Source organism: Betta splendens, chromosome 19 (assembly GCF_900634795.4).
Source record: "Betta splendens chromosome 19, fBetSpl5.4, whole genome shotgun sequence".
Lineage (NCBI taxonomy): Eukaryota > Metazoa > Chordata > Actinopteri > Anabantiformes > Osphronemidae > Betta > Betta splendens.
The window spans coordinates 6,710,436-6,735,815 of NC_040898.2; the positions used below are offsets into that span (position 1 = coordinate 6,710,436).

Here is a 25,380-nt window from a genome sequence, read left to right on the forward strand (position 1 = left end):
GGAGAGAGCATCAGTAGAACACATTTACACCGTTAGAGGGAGAAAGACAGGTTCCTTTTGTAGTTCTGACCTCTTCTTCCTGTGACCAAAAGTACAAAGTCTGTGTGGGTGAGTATGCACTCTATTGCACTGATGGCAAACCAGGAAACAGCTCTCTTTGACATAATGTCTATTGGCCTCTATCTGTGTATTTATCTCTATATGTTTTTTTAGTCTGTTGTTTTGTTGTAGATTTATTTTATCCTAATTATAGTTTTTTGTACAACTATGTTTGTAAGTCCATAAGTGGTAAGTGTGTGATATCTGACCCAACCTTGGTTCCAAGGGATTTGTTTGTCATGTGCACTGCATCCAACATACACTTCACATATGTGTGTTTGGTGTAATGTTGGAGCCCTGCTTCATATACTGCAAATTTTTGTAGAGAGACATCCTCTCAATTTCAGTAGTGTGAGAGACCGAAAAAGAAGGTGATGGAAAAACAATGGATTTCAAAATAAACACTGACAACAGTTAGCCACAGCGATGTCTACCCTGCAGGCTGAGAATCATAAGTGCCTAACTGCTGTTACTCACACTGGCAAGGCATACAAACCATAAATGCACCAAGTGTTGTTAAATAAAATGATGACCGCGGTCTCTGAAGCGACTGCTCAGTACTTCTCGTATGGGTAGCAAGCTGCTGGGGCCTGTCCCAGCTGTCAGTCTGACCAGAGGTTTGACCACCCTGGATCCGTCACCAGCCCATAACAGGGAAACAGACCACTCATTCTGGCACCTACAGGCATTTTACTATGTCCAGTCAACCTGACTGATTGTCTTTGCACTGTGAACTGTCATCTTTGGTGACTGGGAGATAATTGTTATTGTAATTTGCTACATCTTTTTCTAAATGAATATATAAAGGGACATAAAGTTTGTGAAAGTGAAAAGTAAGACATAAGTCAGATCAATAAATGCTCAAACAAAGAAACCTGTAGTCTGCTCTGGCAAGTGTTGACATCTCTGACATTGTAGAGTGGAAAAGAGTCAATCATTGGAGGAGGAGCTGATATTGTTACAGGACTAATGATGGAAGAAGACTTTCAGATGTGCAGATGAATGATTTGTTTTTCTTCTCCACCTGAAAGTGGAAAGTGTGAATTCATGAGTCAGTGTGAGGACAGAGAGGAGGGAGCCCTGCCCTCTAAAACCAGTCTGTGTGAGGACCATGAGAGCCAGAAAAAAGCTCAGAGGTGAGATGACTGAGGCCATCTGACTGATTCTGTCTCCAAGTCACAGATAATAATTAATATGTCATCATCACATATTTAGTATTATTTGTCATTTATGAAGGACTGAATATGTGAGAGTCACCAAAGTTGTTTTTCTTTCAGGTTCCATCAGAGACAAGAATTTGCTGCACTTGGTCCTGAACCTGAACCCAGCTGCATGTCCTTCCGGAGTGATGAGTCAAGGGAAATTATTATAAATTTTAAAGACCAACATGCATTAGAGTCAAAGTGAGTTGTTCATTTGAAACAAGTTGAATAATACAATGCAAAGTTTATATTATGATAAATACTTGTGTTCCTTCCATTTCTCGATCTTCCTGATGTGAGTTAGAAATGTTGATGTGAAGGAGAAGCTTTTTTTTTTACTGTTCTTCCAGCAAACACTCAAATCTCTATTCAGCCAGTAGCTAAAGCTCTGATCTTATAGAGCGTCTCAGGAGCTGCTCCTCTTTTAATGAAGTGCTGACTTGCAGGCAGATGTCAACATAAATGTTCAACTCTTATCAAATCTGTTTACTGATGTTTCTACATTAATTGTTTGGCCAAATGTCTTAAAGCACCTTCACTTCCAGCAATAAATTAAAGTTACTACTGGAGACTTGAGATTTGATGTTGTTATCAGAAAGTGTAGACGACTGTTTGTCCCCATTGTTGGCAACAGAGCTGATGTTCAACAATGAATGAATGTAGGAAGTAGTAAAATGTTCCTAGCGTGAGCAGCAGCTCCTCTTCATACATACACAGTTCGGCAGTCTGATCTTAGTAGACTGCTTATTCCATCACTTCAGTTTTGTGCAGAGATATATGTTGTTCAGAGCTGCTGAGTCTGAACCAGTGTCACATCAAACATCACTTCATGGACCTTTACCTTGTGTGTGTCTCTGTGTGGATTTATGGCCTGGTAGCTCAATGGGTAGGGTGTCTGTCTGGAAAGCTGTAGGTTGTGCGTTTGTTTCCAGTTAAACCCATCCTTGTGTGTGTCCTGAGCACACCCATAAGTGACAGCCCACAAAAGGGGATCGATCAGAGAACACAATTTGTCTTATGTCTTGTCATGTGACTCGTTCTTCATGGTTCCTCCACAGAGTGGACCAGCAGAGCTCAGAGGTTCCCAGTGCTCAGTCTGTCCAGCAGCACCAAACACACCTGGACTCCATATTTATGGTCTGTACATGTACAACTACTACTGTTCATCTGTTGTGTTCAATCATCTACATGCTGCACTTTTAGACCAGTGGATTGTCAGTGTGTCCAACATGGATCTGATGTTTGGCTCCATGGTTTTAGTTGGATCAGGTCATTCATTTAGTTTCTGTTCCAGCTGCTGGAGGAAAACATTGTCACGTTTGTGAAGAAGGAGTTGAAGAAGATCCAGAAGGGTCTGAGTCCAGATTACCCAGAATGCTTAGAGAGTCAGAGGGAGGATGAGGAGTTGGATGGTGAGGATGAAGAGCAGAGGAGGAGCAGCAGAGACGCGTTTCTGAAGATCACAGTGAACTTCCTGAGGAGGATGAAGCAGGAGGAGCTGGTTGACTGTCTGCAGAGCAGTAAGAGGATTTATCTACATAATCAGAGAAGCAATCACATATTTACTGATGTGTTGAGTTAAGTTCTTTCATATGTGGACCAAATTCCCATTCTTCTATCTTCATGAATCATAACCATTTTCTTGTTCATTCAGGATCTTCTGCTGCACTTTGCCAGGATCAACTTAAATCTTGCCTGAAGCAGAAGTTCCAGTGTGTGTTTGAAGGCATCGCTAAAGCAGGAAAGCCAACCCTTCTGAACCAGATCTACACAGAGCTCTACATCACAGAGGGAGGGACTGGAGAGGTCAACGATGAACATGAGGTCAGACAGATTGAAACAGCCTCCAGGAAACCAGACAGAGCAGAAACAAGCATCAGACCAGAAGACGTCTTTAAAGGCTCAGCTGGAAGAGATGGAGCCATCAGAACAGTGATGACAAAGGGAGTGGCTGGCATTGGGAAAACAGTCCTAACACAGAAGTTCACTCTGGACTGGGCTGAAGACAAAGCCAACCAGGACATACACTTCACATTTCCATTCACCTTCAGAGAGCTGAATGTGCTGAAAGAGCAAAAGTTCAGCTTGGTGAAACTTATTCATCACTTCTTCAGTGAAACCAAAGCAGCAGGAATCTTCATTTTTAAACACTTTAAGGTTGTTTTCATCTTGGACGGTCTGGATGAGTGTCGACTTCCTCTGGACTTCAACAAGACTAAAACCCTGACTGATGTCACAGAGTCCACCTCAGTGGATGTGCTGCTGACAAACCTGATCAGGGGGAACCTGCTTCCCTCTGCTCGCCTCTGGATCACCACACGACCTGCAGCAGCCAATCAGATCCCTCCTGGGTGTGTTGCCATGGTGACAGAGGTCAGAGGGTTCACTGACCCACAGAAGGACGAGTACTTCAGGAAGAGGTTCACAGATGAGGAGCAGAGCAACAGAATCATGTCCCACATCAAGACGGCACGAAGCCTCCACATCATGTGCCACATCCCAGTCTTCTGCTGGATCACTGCAACGGTTCTGGAGGAGCTGCTGAAAACTAGAGAGGAAAGAGAGCTGCCCAAGACCCTGACGGAGATGTACATCCACTTCCTGGTGGTTCAGACCAAAGTGAAGAACATGAAGTATGATGGAGGAGCTGAGACAGATTCACACTGGAGTCCAGAGAGCAGGGAGATGATTAAGTCTCTGGGAAAAGTGGCTTTTGAGCAGCTGCAGAAAGGAAACCTGATCTTCTATGAGTCAGACCTGACAGAGTGTGGCATCGATGTCAGAGCAGCCTCAGTTTATTCAGGGGTGTTCACACAGGTCTTTAAAGAGGAAAAAGGTCTGTATCAGGACAAGGTGTTCTGCTTTGTCCATCTGAGTGTTCAGGAGTTTCTGGCTGCTCTTCATGTCCATCTGACCTTCATCAACTCTGGAGCCAGTCTTCTGTCAGAACAACAATCATCACCACAGTTATCTGTGATTAAACATATGATGATGAAACCTTTTATGATGAAACATGAACATGCACAGTTCTACCACGTTGCTGTGGACAAGGCTTTAGAGAGTCCAAATGGACACCTGGACCTGGTTCTCCGCTTCCTCCTGGGATTTTCTCTTGAGAACAATCAGACATTCTTACAAGGTTTGATGACACGGATGAGAAGTAATTTTCAAACCAATCAGGAAACAGTTCAGTACATCAAGAAGAAAATCACAGAGTTTCCTTCTGCAGAGAAAAGCATCAACCTCTTCCACTGTCTGAATGAACTGAATGATTGTTCTCTAGTAGAGGAGATCCAACACTATCTGAATTCAGGAAGTCTCTCCACAGATAAACTGTCTCCTGCCCAGTGGTCAGCTCTGGCTTTCATCTTATTGTCTTCAGCAAATGATCTTGAAGTATTTGACCTGAATAAATTCTCTGCTTCAGAGGAGGCTCTTCTGAGGTTGCTGCCTGTGGTCAAAGCTTCCAACACAGCTCTGTAAGTATTTTGTAAAGTTTCTAAATGTTGACTGTACTATTTATTTAATCAGGACTGTTTTGAATGAGACGTGAGTATAAATGTGGTTACCTTTCTCTGCTCGACTGAATTTGCGTAGCTTTTTTTAGTGTTGTTCATGTTTAATTTTGATTACAATTTATGTCCATTACTGTCTCATCAGACTGAGTAGCTGTAATCTGTCAGAGAGAAGCTGTGAAGCTCTGTCCTCAGTTCTCAGCTCTCAGTCCTCTAGTCTGAGAGAACTGGACCTGAGTAACAACAACCTGCAGGATTCAGGAGTGAAGCTACTGTCTGCTGGACTGAAGAGTCCTCACTGTCGACTGGAGACTCTCAGGTTTTATTCTTATTGTTTTAAATGTGAGTGTTTTCAGATGTCAAACCCTTAAAATAAGAGATTAAACAGTTTAAACTAACTTATATTTTCCATCAGTTGCTTGTTCTAGCAGTTTTTTTAAATAATGTGTATATTTTATGTATGTGTGTATATATGTTTATATAATGTGTGTATTTTAAGTTAAAGTTAAGATGTGACAAATAACATTGCATTGTTTATAATTTTGCCCACCTCTGTCTCAGCCTGAGTGTGTGTGACCTGTCAGAGAGAAGCTGTGAAGCTCTGTCCTCAGTTCTCAGCTCTCAGTCCTCTAGTCTGAGAGAACTGGACCTGAGTAACAACAACCTGCAGAATTCAGGAGTGAATGTTCTGTGCGCTGGACTGAAGAGTCCTCACTGTCGACTGGAGACTCTCAGGTTAAGATTTTTCAGTGTGTTCTTTCATTTGACAATCTTTTGTACTTCATATTTAATGGTTTAAACCAGAAATGTTTTCTCATTTGATTGATTGTATTCTAGGTTTTTCAATATGTGTCTCCAGCAGGAGTGGTTGTAGTGTGTGACTTGATAATGGTGTGTAACTGTGACCAAGTCTTTGTTGTTTTGTGCCAGCAGGCTGTCAGGCTGTCTGCTCTCAGAGGAAGCGTGTATCTCTCTGGCCTCAGCTCTGAGCTCCAACCCCTCCCATCTGAGAGAGCTGGACCTGAGCTACAATCATCCAGGAGACTCAGGAGTGGAGCTGCTGTCTGCTGGAGTCAAGGATCCACACTGGAGACTGGACACTCTCAGGTATGGACACAACTACACACAGTGTCTGATGGAGGAGCAAGTAGGAATGTGGAGCTTTATGATCTTATAACCAAACCTTGGAGTGTGTGATAATAAACACATTCAGACTTTGCTTCCTGTGGTGTCACATTAGTTTGGTGGTGACAGAGAGAGACTGAAAGCAGGTGTCTGACACTAAAAGTGATGAAGTGAAATAGGGAAGTCAAAGCTTTTCTCTACGTCACCTCCTGCTCTGATTCCAAGATAAGGATCCAACTCCTTTTTTACTGACATAAATGTCAAGTCATGTTTATATTTTATTTGCATATTTATTGTGTGTTTATAATTATTTTATTGTTAATGCCGACCCGGAACAAAGTTTGTGTTCCGCCGGACATTTTTCGCTGGTACACGAGTGAGAAGCATGTGGAGAGAAGTGAAGGTACAAGCAGGCAAGAAAGTGAAGGTTGAGCATTTATTTTGGGATTTTTGATGATTCGTAACCATTCCCTCTGGGGTGTGCAGCCAGCGAGGTACGTTTATTTTGTGTTTGGTTTATGTCGTGCATTTATTTATAATTCTGTTTGTCTCTTTAAAATGTGATGTTTTACTGTACGTCATAGTTCGACGGTGGATTTTGTTCGGACGTAAGGAGCAACAAGTGCTCAGAAGGAAAGAATAAATTCATCTGTGATGATAAAGAACTTCTTCGTTGTCTCATTGGAGGGAGTGATAGTCGAACTTGGTCTGCAACAAGCCGAAGCGGACCTGCAAGACTCCCGACGCGTCGTCGACAAGCATCTCAGATAAGCTGTTATAAACGTTAAGGACAAGGACCGTAATCTAAGTTACCTTTGGACATTTAAGAGTAATCGTGATATTAGTGTTTTGAAGTTCAGTGTTGTTATTGAAGGGTCGGTCAATTAAGTTCAATTAAGTGCCACAACTTGTTACCTTTTGTATGGTTTGTGAATTTGTGTTGTTTACCTTATGCAAAGGAAATACGTAGAAACCATACCTTGCTAATTCTTCGCGGTTGTTTTAACAGTGCTAATTTAATCCTGGTAAATTCTATTTTGACTGTTACGTAATTTCTAAGATGTCTCAGGCAAGCAAAGACACTGAGAGTGCATTAGCTGGTTTAGAGCAAGAGGTAGACCAGTCAGATGTTCCTCAACCTACAACACTATCTAAAGAGCCTCGAAGGAGTGAAAGAGCTCGAACATTAACTGAAAAAGGAAAAGAACTTCAGAAGGAAAAGCTAGAAGTTCTTCTGCTACGCTTTGACAGTATTTATGAAAGATGGAGAGCTCTGACCAAGGTTGCTAAGAAATCTGTAATGAGTCAAGATCCCAGTGAAATTCTACAGGAACACATTAGCAGCGTTCAGAAAGAGGCATCAGAGCTGAACAATATTTATGATGACTACAGAAGAATTGATAGTCCAGCTCATGACATGCGTCGTAAGATGGACAACTGTACATCAATTACTGAAGTAGTGGTTCAGAACCTCAGATTGCAAATTCAAAGGAAGAGAAGAGGCGGATTTACATGGCCGAATGGCATAACGTGCAGTATTTGGCATCTTCCATATCCAGTGTTTGCACCACCTTTGTCTTCAAGGTCAGTTTCTAAGATTAATTTCTTTGCGCTCTGATACCTTCTTCAGTCAAAAGACAGAAGCTGCTGCTGAGTATGCAGCCACACAAGCTGTCTTAAAGATTATGGTGAGCAAGAGTCCATATCAAGAAAGACTACAAAAGCTTGAGGTTGAAGATGAAGTTGATCATTTGCAGACACAAGAAGCAGCTTGCATTTAGCTGTCATCTGCAAGCGGAAAGGGAAGAAACAGAGCGTAGAATACAAAGGGAGAAACGAAAATCCGCTCTCCAAAGGAAACAACAAGAGGAGAATGCCGCAAGAAGGAGGTCAGTAGAAAACTTAAAAAGAGAACTTGAGCGTTTGGAGGAATTGAAAAGGCTGAATGCAGCCAAGGCAAAACTTCAGGTTTATGATGAACACGAGAATGATCAGGTTAAGGGTTTTGCAGCAAATAGCGCAGAACTTCCTATTGTCATGCAGACTGTCAGTCAGATTAAGCAAGAACCACAACCACCAAGAGTTGTGTTCTCTAATAGTAGTTCAACACAAAATGAAACAGGAGCACTTGTGAAGGTTTTGGCTGAGGCTATGTCAGCAAACAGGCTCCCCATTCCAGAACCTACCGTCTTTTGTGGAGATCCACTTAGGTTTGTTCATTGGAAGGCATCTTTCGAGACTCTGATTGAGCAGAAAAACATTCCAACCTCAGAGAAGATCTTCTTCCTTCAGAGATATGTTGGAGGAGCAGCACGAGAGGCTTTGGAAGGTTACTTTCTAATTGGTTCAGAAGAGTCATATGAAGCAGCTTGGAAGTTGCTCAGTGAACGATATGGACATCCATTTGTAATTGCAAAGGCTTTCAGAGACAAATTATATTCCTGGCCAAAGGTAGCTGCAAAGGAAAGTGCTGAGTTAAGGAAATTTGTGGACTTCTTGCGCAGTTGTGAATGTGCTATGGCTCACAATGAAAGTCTAAATGTCCTTGATGACGGACTTGAGAACCAGAAGCTGGCAGCTAAATTACCCGACTGGTTAAGCACCAGATGGAACAGAAAGGCCACAGAATATCAACTGGAGCATGGGAGATTCCCGAAGTTCAGTTATTTTGTGACATTCCTTTCATTAGAGGCCAGTATTGCCTGCAATCCTATTACATCTTATCAAGCATTACGGCAGACTGAATCTGATAAGGTGAGGATTAAAAATCAGACATTAATAACTCCTAAAACCCAGACCATAGGTTCCAAAATATTCACAACCAATACCAGTGAGAGAAACAGAGTCACCTGTCTGTTCTGTGAGAAAGTAGGACATGGTGTACAAAAGTGTTTCAAATTACTGGACAAGGCAGTTGCTGACAGAGTCAAATTCATTCGAAGTGAAAATCTATGCTTCGGCTGTTTGAGCATTGGCCATCAGTCTAAGAAATGTACCAATCGGATGGTCTGTGAAGTCTGCTCAAAACGTCACCCCACGTGTTTACACGAAGATCGCTCAAACCGTGAACAAGGAGCAAAGAGAGAACAATACAAAGGAAGAGTTAGCACTAAAGAATCAGCACAACCAAGTGTCAGTAACGAAAGCACGTCCAACAGAGTTGTACAAGATGGTAACAGTGTACAGACTTCAGCCATAGTCCCGGTGTATGTGTCTTCACCAAAGGATCCAAACAAGGAAGTTCTTGTTTATGCTCTGTTAGATTCACAGAGTGATTCTTCATTTATTCTTGAGGAAGTAGCAGATGTTCTAAAAATGGACACAGAACAAGTCAGACTGAAATTGTCTACAATGTCATCTAAAGGGACAATTGTAGTTTGTAAAAGACTCAATGGTCTACAGATAAGAGGACTAGACTCCTCTAAGAAAGTTACAGTGCCAACAGCTTATACTCGGGAGTTCATTCCTGCCAATCGGACTCATATTCCAACTCCAGAGACAGCTCAGGCATGGCCGCACTTGGAACATCTTGCAGCACACATGGCTCCACAGAAGGACTGTGCAATTGGTCTCCTAATAGGTTATAATTGCCCACAAGCATTATTACCTAGAGAAGTTGTATGTGGAGAAGAAAACCAACCTTTTGCACATAAGACTGACCTAGGTTGGAGCATAGTGAGCTATGTTGCACCGTTCGAGCACCATGGTGATGATATTGGAATAAGTCATTGCATCATTGTAAAGAGAGTGATGCCAGAATCCACACCTACAGCTAAACTTAAGAGTGAAGTTCACTATGTGTGTAAGACTCAAATCAAGGAATTGACCACTCCAGACAATGTAATTAAGATCCTAGAATCTGATTTCAGTGAAAGAGATGTGGAGGAAGCAATACTTTCTCAGGAAGATTTCCACTTCTTGACCAAGCTGAAGGAGGGAATCATGCAGAAACATGATGGTCATTATGAAATGCCCCTGCCTTTCAAACAAGACAGACCAAACCTGCCTAGCAATAAAGCATGTGCTGTTCATCGGTTGTCATGCTTAAAGCGCAGATTCAAGAGAGACCAGAAATATCACACAGACTATAAGAACTTCATGAAAGACCTCATAGCTCGTGGTGAGGCAGAAAAGATCACAGATGAGGAATTGAACAACGAACCAGCCTGGTATATACCTCATCATGGTGTATACCACCCTCAAAAGCCAGGGAAGATACGAGTAGTCTTTGATTGCTCTGCAAGGTTTCAAGACACTTCCCTGAATGACCATCTTCTTACAGGTCCAGATCTTACAAACAACTTGGTGGGAGTTCTTTGTAGGTTTCGTAAAGGACCCATAGCTGTCATGTGTGACGTCGAACGCATGTTTCATCAGTTTCATGTTAAGACTGAAGACCATGACTACTTAAGGTTCTTATGGTGGGAGGATGATGATCTGGAATCTTCACCATCAGTGTTTCGAATGAAGGTACATCTGTTCGGGGCAGCCTCCTCACCTGGGTGTGCCAACTTTGGGTTGAAGCATTTAGCTAGTCAGTGTCAGGATCAGTTCAGTGAAAGCACTGTTAAATTCATTCAGAGAAGTTTTTATGTTGATGATGGATTAGTGAGTGTTATGTCGGATGCTGAGGCAATCCAACTCATTAAGGAAGCCAGAGAGCTTTGCAAAACAGGGAAGCTTAGACTGCATAAGTTTGTTTCCAACAGCAAGCCTGTTTTGAAATCAGTACCAGAGGAAGAGTGTGCTGATAGTGTCAAAACCCTGGACATGGCTTTGGGAGAGCCTCTCTGTGAGAGAGCTCTTGGTGTTCAGTGGTGCATATCTTCCGATGACTTTCAGTTCAGAATTACTGTCAAGGAACACCCACTGACCAGAAGAGGAGTACTGTCTACAGTAGCTTCCGTCTATGACCCGTTAGGATTCTTAGCTCCGTTTGTCCTAAGAGGAAGCAAATTCTACAGAAACTGTGCAGAGAGAAGGTTGGTTGGGATGAGTCCCTCCCAGAAGAACTCAGAACACAGTGGACATCCTGGCTAGAAGATCTTCAGAATTTGTCTAAAGTGAAGATCAAAAGACCTTACCTACCAGTAAGCTTCTATGAGGTTAAGCAATATCAGCTTCATCATTTTTCAGACGCGAGTGTCACAGGTTATGGAGAATGTACGTACCTTAGAGCAGTTAATGCTGATGGAGAAGTCCATTGCTCTTTTGTTATGGGAAAGGCACGCGTTGCTCCTACTAAGGTAACCACGGTACCACGTCTTGAGCTATCTGCAGCAGTAGTAGCAGCAAGGACAAGTGTTGTTCTCAGAGAAGAACTTGAACTGAAGGATCTTCAAGAACATTTTTGGACTGACTCAAAGGTAGTTCTTGGATACCTAAATAATGATGCAAGACGTTTTCATGTGTTTGTGGCAAATAGAGTCCAAAGAATTAGGTCAATTACAGAACCCCAACAGTGGCATTATGTGCAGTCTGCAGATAATCCTGCAGATCATGCATCCAGAGGACTAACGGCAGATGAGCTTGTTGCTTCAAACTGGCTCACTGGCCCAGATTTCTTGTGGGAAAGGGAGCTACCCACAAGTGAAGTGAAAGTGGAAGAAGTCAGTGACAATGATCCAGAACTCCGAAAGGTGCAGGTGCTCAAAACCAATGCAAAGGAAGACAGGACATTGTTAGATCGTTTGACAAAGTTTTCTGACTGGAAAAGAGCCATTAAAGGTATTGCTAGTCTTAAGCGCTTAGCTCAACAGATTAAAGGACTGAAATCTAAGCTAAACGAAGCCACAAATGTTGAAGAAAGACAAGAAGCAGAACGCTTAATTATAAAACTAGTCCAAAGACAAAGGTGGCAGAAGTGTATCCTAGCAAGGACGGAAAGGTTAGGAAAGTTAAACTTCTGATCAGTTACTCATCTTTAGATAGTAAAGGAAGACGTATTTCAAAGCCAGTTTATTTAGATAGACCGGTGCACAAGATTGTTCTACTGCTTGAAGCAGAGTAAAGGTTATACCTTATTTTTAGGTATATGCTATGCCTGTATGATCTTCAAGAGTTAAGTGAAAGTTCGATTGTTCAGTGAAATCCCAAACATTGTGATTTGGTGGGAGTTTAACTGACATAAATGTCAAGTCATGTTTATATTTTATTTGCATATTTATTGTGTGTTTATAATTATTTGATTGTTAATGCGGACCCGGAACAAAGTTTGTGTTCCGCCGGACATTTTTTGCTGGTACACGAGTGAGAAGCATGTGGAGAGAAGTGAAGGTACAAGCAGGCAAGAAAGTGAAGGTTAAGCATTTATTTTGGGATTTTTGATGATTCGTAACCATTCCCTCTGGGGTGTGCAGCCAGCGAGGTACGTTTATTTTGTGTTTGGTTTATGTCGTGCATTTATTTATAATTCTGTTTGTCTCTTTAAAATGTGATGTTTACTGTACGTCATAGTTCGACGGTGGATTTGTTCGGACGTAAGGAGCAACAAGTGCTCAGAAGGAAAGAATAAATTCATCTGTGATGATAAAGAACTGCTTCGTTGTCTCATTGGAGGGAGTGATAACAATGTTCCACTACTGATCAGGAAGAAGAAGGGAGGATACATAAAGAATAAAGCAACACTGGAGCCACAACCTGATGAATGAGACAAAAAAAAACACAAATACAAACAGAATGGAAAGAAATTCACTTTTGACCTAAAAACCGATTTGGAAGAAGAAACTGCAATTGTAGCCTCACTTCACACTGTTTACCACAACATCCTCTAAGTGTGTTAGATGTTCAGCATTGTGAGCCATGGAGTACACAGTTCCAAACAATGGCCTTTTCATTTTTTCTGAATACAAAAAACAATTATTAAAAGAAAAACAGATGATGGTGCTGCATGATAATAAAACGCTAACTTAAAAATTGCATCAACAGGAGCAATCAAACAATAAATGTGTCAGTTTTTTATAATCACTTAAACAACTCAAGGGCTGCAGACAAAACCTCAGTGTACACAGGCTCCTCCATCCATTCCAGGCACTGCATGCAGCCTGCTACACACATGAAGCTATCAATGAAGCCTAAGTGAAAGTAAGAAAAGGAAAAGGTAAATACTGTACTCAGCAGTGTGATGTAACTGGTGGAGTCTTTTAATGTTATAACACAATATGATTGATCTCACTGAGGTCAATATGCTTAAAATAGCGGCTCATAATGATTTTTGTTAATTTATATGCAACACACTACTCACCAACTCTATCTGCCCCAGTTACTGCTGATCACCTCGAAGGTGAAAAAGCTGAGTGACACACCTGATGAAGGTGATCAGCAGGGAGAGAAACCCAGCAGGACAGCGGCCCAGGACCAGGAATGCCCACCCCTGATCTACCTGCAGCATCGGGCCCTGTCTCACCTGGAGTCCTCTGGGAGCACTGAGAGAGTCGTGTTTTTGACTTCTCCAGTGCTTTCAACACCATCCAGACATCACTGCTGAGGAGGAAGCTGGAGGTGGCAGGTGTGGAGCAACATCTGGCTGCTTGGACCATCAACTACCTTACAGACAGGCCACAGTTTGTGAGGCTGAAGGACTGTGTGTCTGATGTGGTTGTCTGCAGCACGGGGGACGGTGCTCTGCCCTTTTTTCTCTTCACCCTGTACACATTGGACTTCCAATACAACTCCCACCACTGTCACCTCCAGAAGTTCTCCGATGACACCAGCATTGCTGGATGTGTATTGGGAGGACGAGCAGGGGTACAGGGGGGGCATCTCTGACTTTGTGGGCTGGTGTGAGAACAACCACCTGATACTAAACACGGCAAAACAAAGGAGTTCGTGCTTGACTTCAGGAGGTCCCCTCCACCACACACACAGGTGAACATCCAGGGCTCAGACATTGAGTCTGTGGACACATTTAAATACCTGTGTGTTCACCTCAACAATAAACTGGACTGGTCAAACAACACAGACGCTCTGTATAAGAACAGCCAGAGTGGCCTCCACCTGCTGAGGAGACTGAGGTGCTTTGGTGTGTGCAGACAGCTGCTAAGGACTTTCTATGACTGTGGTGGCCTCAGTAGTCCTGTATGGAGTTGTGTGCTGGGGGGGGGCAGTACAGACAGAGACAGGAAGAGACTCAACAAGCTGGTTCAGAAAACAGGCTCTGTCCTGGGCTGCACACTGGAGTCCATGGAGGAGGTGGTGGACAGAAGGATGCTGGTAAACTAACATCCATCGTAGAGAACCCTCCACCCCCTGCACCACTGTAGAGGCTCTGAGCAGCTCCTTCAGCACCACACTGTTACACCCACAGTGCAGGAAGGAGCGCTAGCGCAGGTCATTCCTCCCCACAGACATCAGACTGTACAACACAGCGCTACAGTGACACACGATGTGGATCACATGGTGAACTTTTCTTCTTACTACTACGTAGAGTAGTAACATAGGAGAACCCCCTCACACACACACACATCCAAAATAGAAACAAAACACATCTATTTTCTCGTTTCTCTTGCTATGAGCGAAAAACAGAATTTAATCAAAGTACCGTGTTAAGAAACAAAAAAAAACTGTGTTTTTTCAAAACTAGACGCAAAATTGTATTTAAAGGCATTTCCCATTTTCTCGTTTGGAGGAAAAAAACTGAAAACGAGAAAACGACTTTGATATAGGCATGAATCACTTTTTGGTAACGTAAACACAGCATCTTACTGGTTGTACTGGTCTCTGACAAGTACAGACAGTGGTCAAGTGAGCTGGAAGTTCATTAGACCTGTCATTTTAACTTAATGAACTTTAAATGGGGAAGAAAAAGGCTTCTTATCAAAAGATATTGGCTGTAATCACTTTTTTGGCAACGTGAAGACAGCATATTACTGGTTTAAAACTGGTCTCAAACAGGTTGTAGACAGTGATAAGATGTATTACATGCTCATAAAATCTATTAATATAACCCAGCAGAGCTCCATGCACTTTAAATAAGGGAGAAAATACCGCTTTAAGTAAACAGATATTGGCTTTAATCACTTTGTGGCAACATAAAACCAACATGCTACTGGTTCTACTGGTCTTAGGCAGGAACAGAAGGCAAGATCAGATGGACTGGATATTTATTACATCTGTAAATATAACAAAGGAGAGCTCAATGTATTTAAAATAAGGCAGAATTCGGCTTTTGATCAAAAGCTTTGGCTCTAATATAGCGTCATGTCATAGAGTTAAACAGTCACGATCGACGATCCCTGTAAAGAGAATTACGACGATTATTTCCGTCGTTGACACAAAATATAAAATTGTGGCGTCACTACGTCCACTAGAAAACGTGTAGCGGATACATTCACAAGTTATGGCTTTTTGAAGCCGAATAAACAGCTGTAGTCCTACACAAACCGAGCTAAACTCGTTCCCGGTGCGCGCTCCCGCGTGCGGCAATCGATTTCTGGCAGACGGTCACTTTTTGGCACGACACCTGTCCTCTGGAAACCTCCCATTACTGCTTGCTGCTTCCTCATCATTCTGCTGCTTCAGCTCTCCTGGTTCCTGTAAACGGAGAGGGGGCGGGGCTTCAGTGACCACGTGATCCAGGAGCGAACACAGAACGTGTTCAGTGAGTTTATACTCCATTTGGAGAGAACAGAGAAGGAGGAAAAGTTAAACAAACACCAAGAAGAAGAAAAAACGTTGAGGAGGTGAGTGTTTAACAACATTACTGTTACTGCGTCTGTTTGTAAATGTAGAGGAAGAAGAGACACGATCCACTTCTGTCAAACAAACAAGAACCAGATGTGAGGAGTTGATGTTTTTCAGGGTGTGGCTCTGGTTGTTATTTGTCCTGGTTCTGGTTCTGAGCTCACAGTCGGTGGTACTGACCGCTCAGACTGACTGAGATCCAGAAATGTGCTGGTTTTCTGCTTTCCAGTCGATGTCCTTAGTTTTCCAGTGTAGCATATTTGCAGTTGCCAGAGTGAAATAGGCGAGAGGTTTCCTGGTCTCCTGCAGAAGCATCAGCCTGAGAACCGCATCGTCTGGTTTCGTTCGACTTTGGTTCGTTCAACAACTTTGCCAAAATACAAGGGTTATAGAACAGTCATGGCAACTTGTTAAGAATGACCAGTAAAAAACTGTTGATTCTTCCAAAGTGCAGCAGAAACATTATAAATATAAAATGTATGCATATATATATATATATATATATATGTATATATATATATATATATATATTAGATATATATATATATATATATTATATATTATATAGATATACTATATATAATATATATATATATATATATATATATACACACACACATACATACGCGACCCGGCCCCAGATAATATTGAAAATGGACGTGTTATTAGGTAGTAGACCAATTTATCATGTGAGAATAGTTTAATTGTATTGGCATTCTCAGAACTACATATGGGACCTGGATATTCACATGCATTTGATTTTGTTGGTTAATCATTCTTAACTTTCACATTGATTTGAATGAAAGAATAATCGTACTGTGTTTGTTGTGTTATGATTTGCTAAGTCACAGACACATCATAGATTAGGTAGTGATGCAGGTGTTACAACATGTAGGTGTTTTTCTATCAGGTCCCATCAGAGACGAAGATCTGCTGGACCTGGACCTGGACCCAGCAGTGTGTCCTTCAAGAGCGACCAGTCAAAGGATGTTTTTATTACTTTCAAAGACCAGCCTGTATCAGAGTTGTTGTCACTTTGAATCATTCTAAACAATCTAAAGATAAAGATTTGTGTTGTTTCTGTTTCTTTATCTTGTTGATTCGTGTTTGAAGTGTTGATGTGAAGGAGAAGCTTTCTTCACTGATCATTGATCAAATCTCCATCCAGCAGTAGCTAAAGCTCTGATCCTGTAGAGGGTCTCAGGGGCTGCTCCTCTTCTAATGAAGTGCTGAGTCAAAGGAAGCAGCTGATCATCTCTGATCAAATCTGTTTATTGACGTCTCTACATGAAGGTTTTGGTCAAATGTCTTGAAGCTTCTTCACTTGCAGCAGTAAATTGAAGTTACTACTGGAGACTTCATTTGTGATGTTCACTTCATCACTTCTTGGACCTTTACCTTGTGTGTGTCTCTGTGTGGACTCATTCTCACAGTGACCTTCCTGAGGAGGATGAAGCAGGAGGAGCTGGCTGACTGTCTGCAGAGTAAGGATTTTTCTACATCATCAGGGACACAATCACACATTTACTGTTGGAGAGTTAAGTTTTTTTATGTGTGGACCATACTTAAATTCTTCTTCTTAAAGCCTTCAATCTTCTATCTCCATCAATCATAACCATTTTCATGTTCACTTAGGATCTTCTGCTGCACTTTGTCAGGATCAACTTAAATCTCGCCTGAAGCAGAAGTTCCATTGTGTGTTTGAAGGCATCGCTAAAGCAGGAAAGCCAACCCTTCTGAACCAGATCTACACAGAGCTGTACATCACAGAGGGAGGGACTGGAGAGGTCAACGCTGAACATGAGGTCAGACAGATTGAAACAGCCTCCAGGAAACCAGACAGAGCAGAAACAAGCATCAGACCAGAAGACGTCTTTAAAGGCTCAGCTGGAAGAGATGGAGCCATCAGAACAGTGATGACAAAGGGAGTGGCTGGCATTGGAAAAACAGTCCTAACACAGAAGTTCACTCTGGACTGGGCTGAAGGCAAAGCCAACCAGGACATACACTTCACATTTCCATTCACATTCAGAGAGCTGAATTTGCTGAAAGAGCAAAAGTTCAGCTTGGTGGAACCTGTTCATCACTTCTTCACTGAAACCAAAGCAGCAGGAATCTGCAGGTTTGAAGAGATAGAGGTTGTTTTCATCTTGGACGGTCTGGATGAGTGTCGACTTCCCCTGGACTTTAACAAGACTAAAACCCTGACTGATGTCACAGAGTCCACCTCAGTGGATGTGCTGCTGACAAACATGATCAGGGGGAACCTGCTTCCCTCTGCTCGCCTCTGGATCACCACACGACCTGCAGCAGCCAATCAGGTCCCTCCTGGGTGTGTTGACATGGTGACAGAGGTCAGAGGGTTCACTGACCCACAGAAGGAGGAGTACTTCAGGAAGAGGTTCACAGATGAGCAGCAGGCCACAACAATCATGTCCCACATCAAGACGTCACGAAGCCTCCACATCATGTGCCACATCCCAGTCTTCTGCTGGATCACTGCTACGGTTCTGGAGGATCTGCTGGAAACCAGAGAGGGAGGAGAGCTGCCCAAGACCCTGACGGAGATGTACATCCACTTCCTGGTGGTTCAGACCAAAGTGAATAACATCAAGTATGATGGAGGAGCTGAGACAGATCCACTCTGGAATAAAAAGAGCAGGAAGATGATTAAGTCTCTGGGAAAACTGGCTTTTGAGCAGCTGCAGAAAGGAAACCTGATCTTCTATGAGTCAGACCTGACAGAGTGTGGCATCGATGTCAGAGCAGCCTCAGTTTATTCAGGGGTGTTCACACAGGTCTTTAAAGAGGAAAAAGGGCTGTATCAGGACAAGGCGTTCTGCTTCATCCATCTGAGTGTTCAGGAGTTTCTGGCTGCTCTTCATGTCCATCTGACCTTCATCAACTCTGGAGTCAACCTGCTGTCACAATTATCCTGGTTTAAACCTTTTATGATAAAATAGAACTCCACAGTTCTACCACGTTGCTGTGGACAAGGCTTTAAAGAGTCCAAATGGACACCTGGACCTGGTCCTCCGCTTCCTCCTGGGATTTTCTCTTGAGAAAAACCAGTCATTCTTACAAGGTTTGATGACACGAATGAGAAGTAATTTACAAACCAATCAGAAAACAGTTCAATATATCAAGAAAAAAATCACAGAGTTTCCTTCTGCAGAGAAAAGCATCAACCTCTTCCACTGTCTGAATGAGCTGAATGATTGTTCTCTAGTAGAGGAGATCCAAGATTATCTGAAATCAGGAAGTCTCTTCACAGATAAACTGTCTCCTGCCCAGTGGTCAGCTCTGGTTTTCATCTTATTGTCTTCAGCAAATGATCTTGAAGAATTTGAGCTGAATAAATTCTTTGCTTCAGATGAGGCTCCTCTGAAGTTGCTGCCTGTGGTCAAAGCTTCCAACACAGCTCTGTAAGTAGGTTGTAAAGTTTCTAAATGTTGAATGTACCATTTATTTAATCAGTACTGTTTTGAATGAGAGACGTGAGTATAAATGTGATTACCTTTCTAATTTGCGCAGCTTTTTTTAGTGTTGTTCATGTTTCATTTTGATTACAATTTATGTCCAATACTTTCTCACCAGACTGAGTAGCTGTGACCTGTCAGAGAGAAGCTGTGAAGCTCTGTCCTCAGTTCTCAGCTCTCAATCCTCTAGTCTGAGAGAAGTGGACCTGAGTAACAACAACCTGCAGGATTCAGGAGTGAAGCTACTGTCTGCTGGACTGAAGAGTCCTCACTGTCGACTGGAGACTCTCAGGTTTTATTCTTATTGTTTTAAATGCGAGTGTTTTCAGATGTCAAACCCTTAAAATAAGAGATTAAACAGTTTAAACCAACTTATATCTTCCATCATTTGCTTGTTCTAGCATTTTTTTTAAATAATGTGTATATTTTATGTATGTGTGTATATATGTTTTTTATAATGTGTGTACTTTAAGTTAAAGTTAAGATATGAAAAATAACATTGCATTGTTTATAATTTTGTCCACCTGTGTCTCAGACTGAGTGTGTGTGACCTGTCAGAGAGAAGCTGTGAAGCTCTGTCCTCAGTTCTCAGCTCTCAGTCCTCTAGTCTGAGAGAACTGGACCTGAGTAACAACAACCTGCAGAATTCAGGAGTGAATGTTCTGTGCGCTGGACTGAAGAGTCCTCACTGTCGACTGGAGACTCTCAGGTTAAGATTTTTCAGTGTGTTCTTTCATTTGACAATCTTTTGTACTTCATATTTGATGGTTTAAACCAGAAATGTTACTCATTTGATTGATTTTATTCTAGGTTTGTCAATCTCTGTCTCCTTTGCCATCAGAAGTGGTTGTAGTGTGTGACTTGATGATGGTGTGTAACTGTGACCAAGTCTTTGTTGTTTTGTGCCAGCAGGCTGTCAGGCTGTCTGCTCTCAGAGGAAGCTTGTGTCTCTCTGGCCTCAGCTCTGAGCTCCAACCCCTCCCATCTGAGAGAGCTGGACCTGAGCTACAATCATCCAGGAGACTCAGGTGTCACAGCACTGGACGTGGAGCTCCACATCCTGACGACAGCCAGGCCAGTAGAACCTCTGCCTCAGACGGCGAATCGTTTTGGTGTTGCCGTAGTGACCAGCCCCTGCCGTTCCATGGACCAGTTGGAGGACCTCGGGCCGCAGGGCGCGAGGAACCAGAAGCTGTAGTTTGTCCGATCCTTGGTCTGGCGCTCGCCACCGTCGGTACAGCACTCCGCCGTGCAGCTCCAAGTTACCCCACTGAGAATAGAGGACCTTTACCTCAGGCTCCTCTGCAGACACTGCTGTCCAGTCTGGACGCTGCCGAGCTTCCAGCCAGGCTCTCGCCATTACTAGCACAGGGTCGGCCCCTTGGTGATGGCGTAAATGTTCCTCAGTGGACCATTGCTCTGCCTCTGCGCTGTCACCTCCAAGGCAGGCGGCGGCTGCCTCGGGTGCCCGCTCCCTCTCTTCCTGACGCTGGCAGTGGCGACACTCCTCCGCAGCGCAGGGTCGCCTGGAGAGGGCATCGGCGTTGCTGTGCTGTTGCCCCGGTCGATGTTGGATCTCAAAGTCATACTTCTGCAACACTTCCAGCCACCTCGCCAGCTGACCCTCAGGTTGCCGGAAGTTGAGCAGCCAAGTAAGAGAGGCATGGTCAGTGCGCAGGGTGAACCAATTGCCAAGCAGGTAGGGTCTGTAGTGCCGCACAGCCAGGACCACTGCCAGCAACTCCCGCCTGGTCACACAGTAGTTGCGCTTCTCGGTTCAGACTGCAGCTGTAGAAAGCCACCGCTCTCTCACCTGCCTCCCCCCCTTGAGAGAGGACGGCCCCAACCCCCACATTGCTGGCGTCAATGGTGTCGGTGTCAAGGATGAAAGGCTGCTGGGGGTCAGGGAGGGCCAGGACCGGAGCATCAACCAAGGCCGCCTTCAGTTGCTGGAAGGCAGTGGTGCAGGTGCTAGACCACTCGAACCGCTTGCCCTTCTCCGTCAGTCGATGTAGTGGGCTGGCGATAGTGGCGAAACCCCGAACGAACCTCTGGTAATAGGAGGCTAGCCCCAGGAAGCTCCTCAGCTCACTGACGGTGGTGGGCGTTGGCCAGTCCCGGACAGCCGATACCTTGGCCTGGTCTGTGGACACCCCACGTGCGCTGACCACATGCCCCAGGAACACCGTTTCTCCGGCCAGCAGATTGCACTTTACCGGGTTCAGCCGGAGCCCAGCCTGACGGATGACGGTGAAGACCTCCCGCAGGTTTACAAGCGCACCCTCAAAGTCTCTGGCGTGCACTAACAAATCGTCCAGATACACCACACAGCGGCTCCGGGGAATGTCCTTCAGTACCCTCTCCATGAGGCGCCATGAAGGTGGCAGGGGCATTACACAGTCCAAATGGCATAACTCAGAACGGCCACAGTCCCTGGCCGATGGTAAAAGCCGTTTTGGCTCGACTGAAGTGGCACGGTCTCCGTGCCGAAGCATAGGGCTAGCCCCGACACATCAACACACGCACCCCAGCGGGTTAGCAGGTCTAGGCCGATGATGCACTCGTCGCGGATGTCAGCAAGCCAAAACTCATGGCTCACCTCTAGCTCCTTCATAGTGACCTGCAGCGCCCGTTTTCCTGGCATCACAGTCTTTTCCCCAGTAACAGTCACTAGTTCTGTTGTAGTGGGGGTCCACCCCTCCGGGAGTGGACCGGTTGTCCCCGGGAGAAACCCCCGTTGCAGCAAGCAGATGGTAGACCCCGTATGCACCAGGGCCTGACGTTGCTGATCCTCTATAACACAGTCCACATATAGTCCTTTAATAAATCCGCAGCGACCCACTGTGTGAAAGTTCCCGGGGTGTGTGTGATTGGAGTGAGTGTCCCCTCACCACCTCACTCCGCTCCCGTTTCCCGACGGTGACCCGGCCTTAGCTTTCGGTGAGGGGGCGGGGCAGTCACGAGCAAAATGTCCCAGTTCACCACAACGGAAACAGCCGCTGTCCTCCCGGCGAGGTCGACGCGCCGGAACGGCAGCTGGTTGGGCTCGGCTGACGTTCTCCTCTGACGCCTCCGTCTCACCGCTGCACTCGGCCGCCCTCACTAGCGATGGCTGGTCCAGGAGCCTCCGCTGTGATGGAAAAGCGTGCAAACTCAGCTCTTCCCGAGCGGCGGCAGGAAATGAGGGGTAGCCGCGCCGCGAGTGGAGTTGTAGATCGGCGGCGAACGTCCCCAGACTCTCCCCCTCACTGCGACGACGAAGGGCTAACTGCTCTGTCGATGTCCGCTGTCCGAAGCGTCTCTCCAGCGCCGCGGTGATCACCGGTAACTCTGCCGTTGCTCCGGTGCGACGTCAATTAGCACCTGCAGAGCGGGACCCTCCAGAGCCAGCTGCGTCGCCGTGTCTTTGCCGCTCCAACCACCGTGCAGCGCTGCGAGCTGGACCTGAGCGGGGTAGGGCTCCAGGGGAGTCAGCCCGTTGAACCTCGGGAGCTTGACCGGTGTTTTGGGTGTCGAGCTCGGTGCAGCGCTGTCCGGGACTGTCTCTGCTCGTGACGGTTGTTCATCACCGCGGGCTTTGCTCGTTTTATGCAGAGGAAACCTGGGCACTCTGGAGTCATCGGGTGCGTCTGGATCGCGGCCTCGCCCGCATCAGCTTATTCAGAAGCAGGCTGCTTTGCCCCCCGGATCGCTACAATATCATCAGGTGTTTAGCTGCACAGACACACGCTGAGCTGAGGGCAGAGACTCATAGACTTGTGTTGAATAGAACTCTGTGACCTTCTGCTTTGTCTGTGTCTGAGCTGAAGCCAGTTTCCTGTTTGTCAAACATGTAGAGAAGATGCTTGTCATCGTGGTGCAGGCGGAGAAGTTGCTCTTTTCTAAGCAGAGGATGCAGCTTCACAGCTTAGATGGAAACTGTGAGTGAGCCAACGTTTAAGTTGTCACCATGTTAGAAGATGTTTGATGTGTTTTATTAGCACTAAATGAAGATGAGCAGGAGTCAGAGCCTCACTCAGACTCAGTGTTGGTTTAACAGCTCTCCCTGTGGGAAATAAAAGACACCAGCTCCTAAGGAAGCTTCTCTCTGGCTTCATCTGTTCTTAAGTACAGGTTGAATACGAAATGGAACTTTTTGTTCTATTTAAACGCCAAATGAGGTCAAATATAAGAAAACGAGTGGAGAGTGAGTCTGAGCTCAAACCAACAGGAGATGAGTCAAAGCTCACTGTAAGTACTGCAATATTGAAATTAGGGCTTATCTGACGGACGACACTGCTGAAAGATTTGAATGTAGTGTAAATATATGTATGTATTCATACGTTTGAAGAAGCAGCGAGTGGATCACGTATCGTAGGAACAGACCTCTTCAGCATTAAATACACCCTGAATTGTTGTCCACACTTGAACAATCAGCGGTGCCGGCACCAGTCCATTTACAATAAAAGTCCTCCATAAAGTTCTCCTGTTTTGCTCCAATGGTAAAATAAAAAAGGCTTCGATGCTGCTTGTAACAACAGAGCACCTTCTGCTACTGATGTGATGTTCCGTATCAAGCTGTTTTCAACCAGACACTACTATAACAGATAATAATAATAACTAAAATATCAAATGCAGTGAGAAAGTGTTTATTCTAAGTGTGGATTCTACTCACATGAAGGAAACTGGACCTACGTGACAGAGACAAGGAGAGTTCAGACCCTGCAAGACATTTAGAAAAAGCAGGACGAGAAGGAAGCTGAATCTGACAGAACAGAGTGTTTTTTAGGATCAGCTGGTGGAGGAGTCGTACCAGCACGTTGAGCTGGACCAGATCACTCGCAGTATGTGGACTGTGGACAGAAAGGAGACGCTGCAACAAAGGTCCAGAAACTGGAGGAGACAGGAAGAAGCAGAAATGTGGACACAGGAGTGATAGAAGCTCTGTGATAAAAGCTGAGAAAACTAGGACAGAAGAACAAGCAGACACACACATCACCATCACCAGCTGCAGATGTGACCAGACACACGTCTTCATGAAGCACGCCCACTTTACTTTGAATATTACTAATAATATTATTCATATTTTCCCTCTGTTTTTGAGAAATGTTGTGTCCATTCATGTGCAGGACTTTAGTTAGTTTGTATCAATTCCAGTGGAAAGAAAATACATGAAACAATATCTATCCCACTGGCACTGATGACCACTGTAGCATCTCCAGTCAACCTACCTGGACGTTGTTGTCTGTGGGAGGAGAAGATCCACACACACAAAGGAGGTTGTTGACCAATTTCTTGCTTCATATCTCTCCTCCTATTTAAAAACTGTTTTTATCCACATGGATTTCACAACAGAGGATCATCGCCTGCATCTTTCTTCTTTGTTGCATTTCTAATTCTCTCTATTTGCTGTCACTGGGATGGAAGGAGTGGTTAAAGCAGGCCTGTATATTTGACTTTCATCCATAAAGAAATGAACTCTGGTTTTCAAAGCTTTGCTGCTGTATGAGTTAGAGTGAGGTCAGGAGACACTTGTTTCTACTCACACGCCACCAATCACAGCCTCACTTCCATGCGTCCTGATCCTCACGTTGCTGCAGGAGACGTGACAAAAAGTCCACAGACGGCGACTCAGACAATGAGCAGAGATGAAAGCTGCTTCCTCCTCATTCCTGCTCCGTCCGAGCTGCTCACAGACTCATGGGAAATATTAGCTCATGTGATTATTGCTCTTCTCATCCTCAGCTTGTCTGTGCAGGGTCTGCTGTGTTGTTTATGGAGGCGTGTTCACATAAAGTCACATGCGCTGATCACTCAACGCCAGCGACTACATATTGATGCAGCAGGAGGATTTTCTCCGTCCATGGTTCCTCACTGATCCAGTGACTGACTGTGAAACAGAGACACAGATGCAGCAGGAGGCGTTTACTGCACTGCTGCTGGTTCTGATGCTCATTCAGAATCAACAGGAAAACGTTTGGAATCCACCTCATCAAAGAGTACCAGTGAGAGGAGGAAGTGATCACAGCCTGTTTGTAGGAATTTGAAATGTCACAGGTTTACCTCAATGCATTAAATGCATCTAACATTTAGGAGACGGTCTCTCTCAACAGCAGCAGCCAAATTAACCCATAGCTACTATGACCTGATGTCACTGTAGCGTCCACAAGTCCACAAATCCACATTCTCCCTATTGGACAGGAGCTGATGTTAAATCTGGTATTAAAACATTGTTTTCTAATAACACTGTTGGGTCTGAAAATACCACAACAGCACTGATACACAGAGACGAGAACAATA

General features: G+C 44.4%; 2 protein-coding genes across 30 annotated transcripts in view; both read left to right on the forward strand.

The window, feature by feature from the left end:
* LOC114846564 (NACHT, LRR and PYD domains-containing protein 12-like) overlaps window positions 1-23,180 on the forward strand; it is a 137,614-nt gene extending 114,434 nt beyond the window's left edge. For 23 of the 29 annotated variants that reach the window (XM_055504114.1, XM_055504097.1, XM_055504111.1 and 20 more), the window contains one exon: window positions 20,014-23,180. In XM_055504114.1, the coding sequence (XP_055360089.1) occupies window positions 20,014-20,745 (732 nt within the window). In that variant the 3' untranslated portion in view covers window positions 20,746-23,180. Of the gene's footprint in view, window position 1; window positions 109-1,124; window positions 1,236-1,376; window positions 1,503-2,359; window positions 2,439-2,595; window positions 2,822-2,955; window positions 4,781-4,961; window positions 5,136-5,377; window positions 5,552-19,219; window positions 19,394-19,636; window positions 19,811-20,013 lie in introns of all 29 variants that reach the window. The other 6 variants (XM_055504125.1, XM_055504126.1, XM_055504129.1 and 3 more) reach the window with 4 other exon arrangements.
* Window positions 15,466-18,948, forward strand: LOC114850850 (protein NLRC3-like). The gene is made up of 3 exons (XM_055504139.1): window positions 15,466-15,621; window positions 17,056-17,106; window positions 17,258-18,948. The coding sequence occupies exons 2-3, from the start codon at window positions 17,073-17,075 to the stop codon at window positions 18,583-18,585; spliced, it is 1,362 nt and encodes a 453-aa protein (XP_055360114.1). The 5' UTR covers window positions 15,466-15,621; window positions 17,056-17,072; the 3' UTR covers window positions 18,586-18,948.
* Window positions 23,181-25,380: the final 2,200 nt, after the last annotated feature.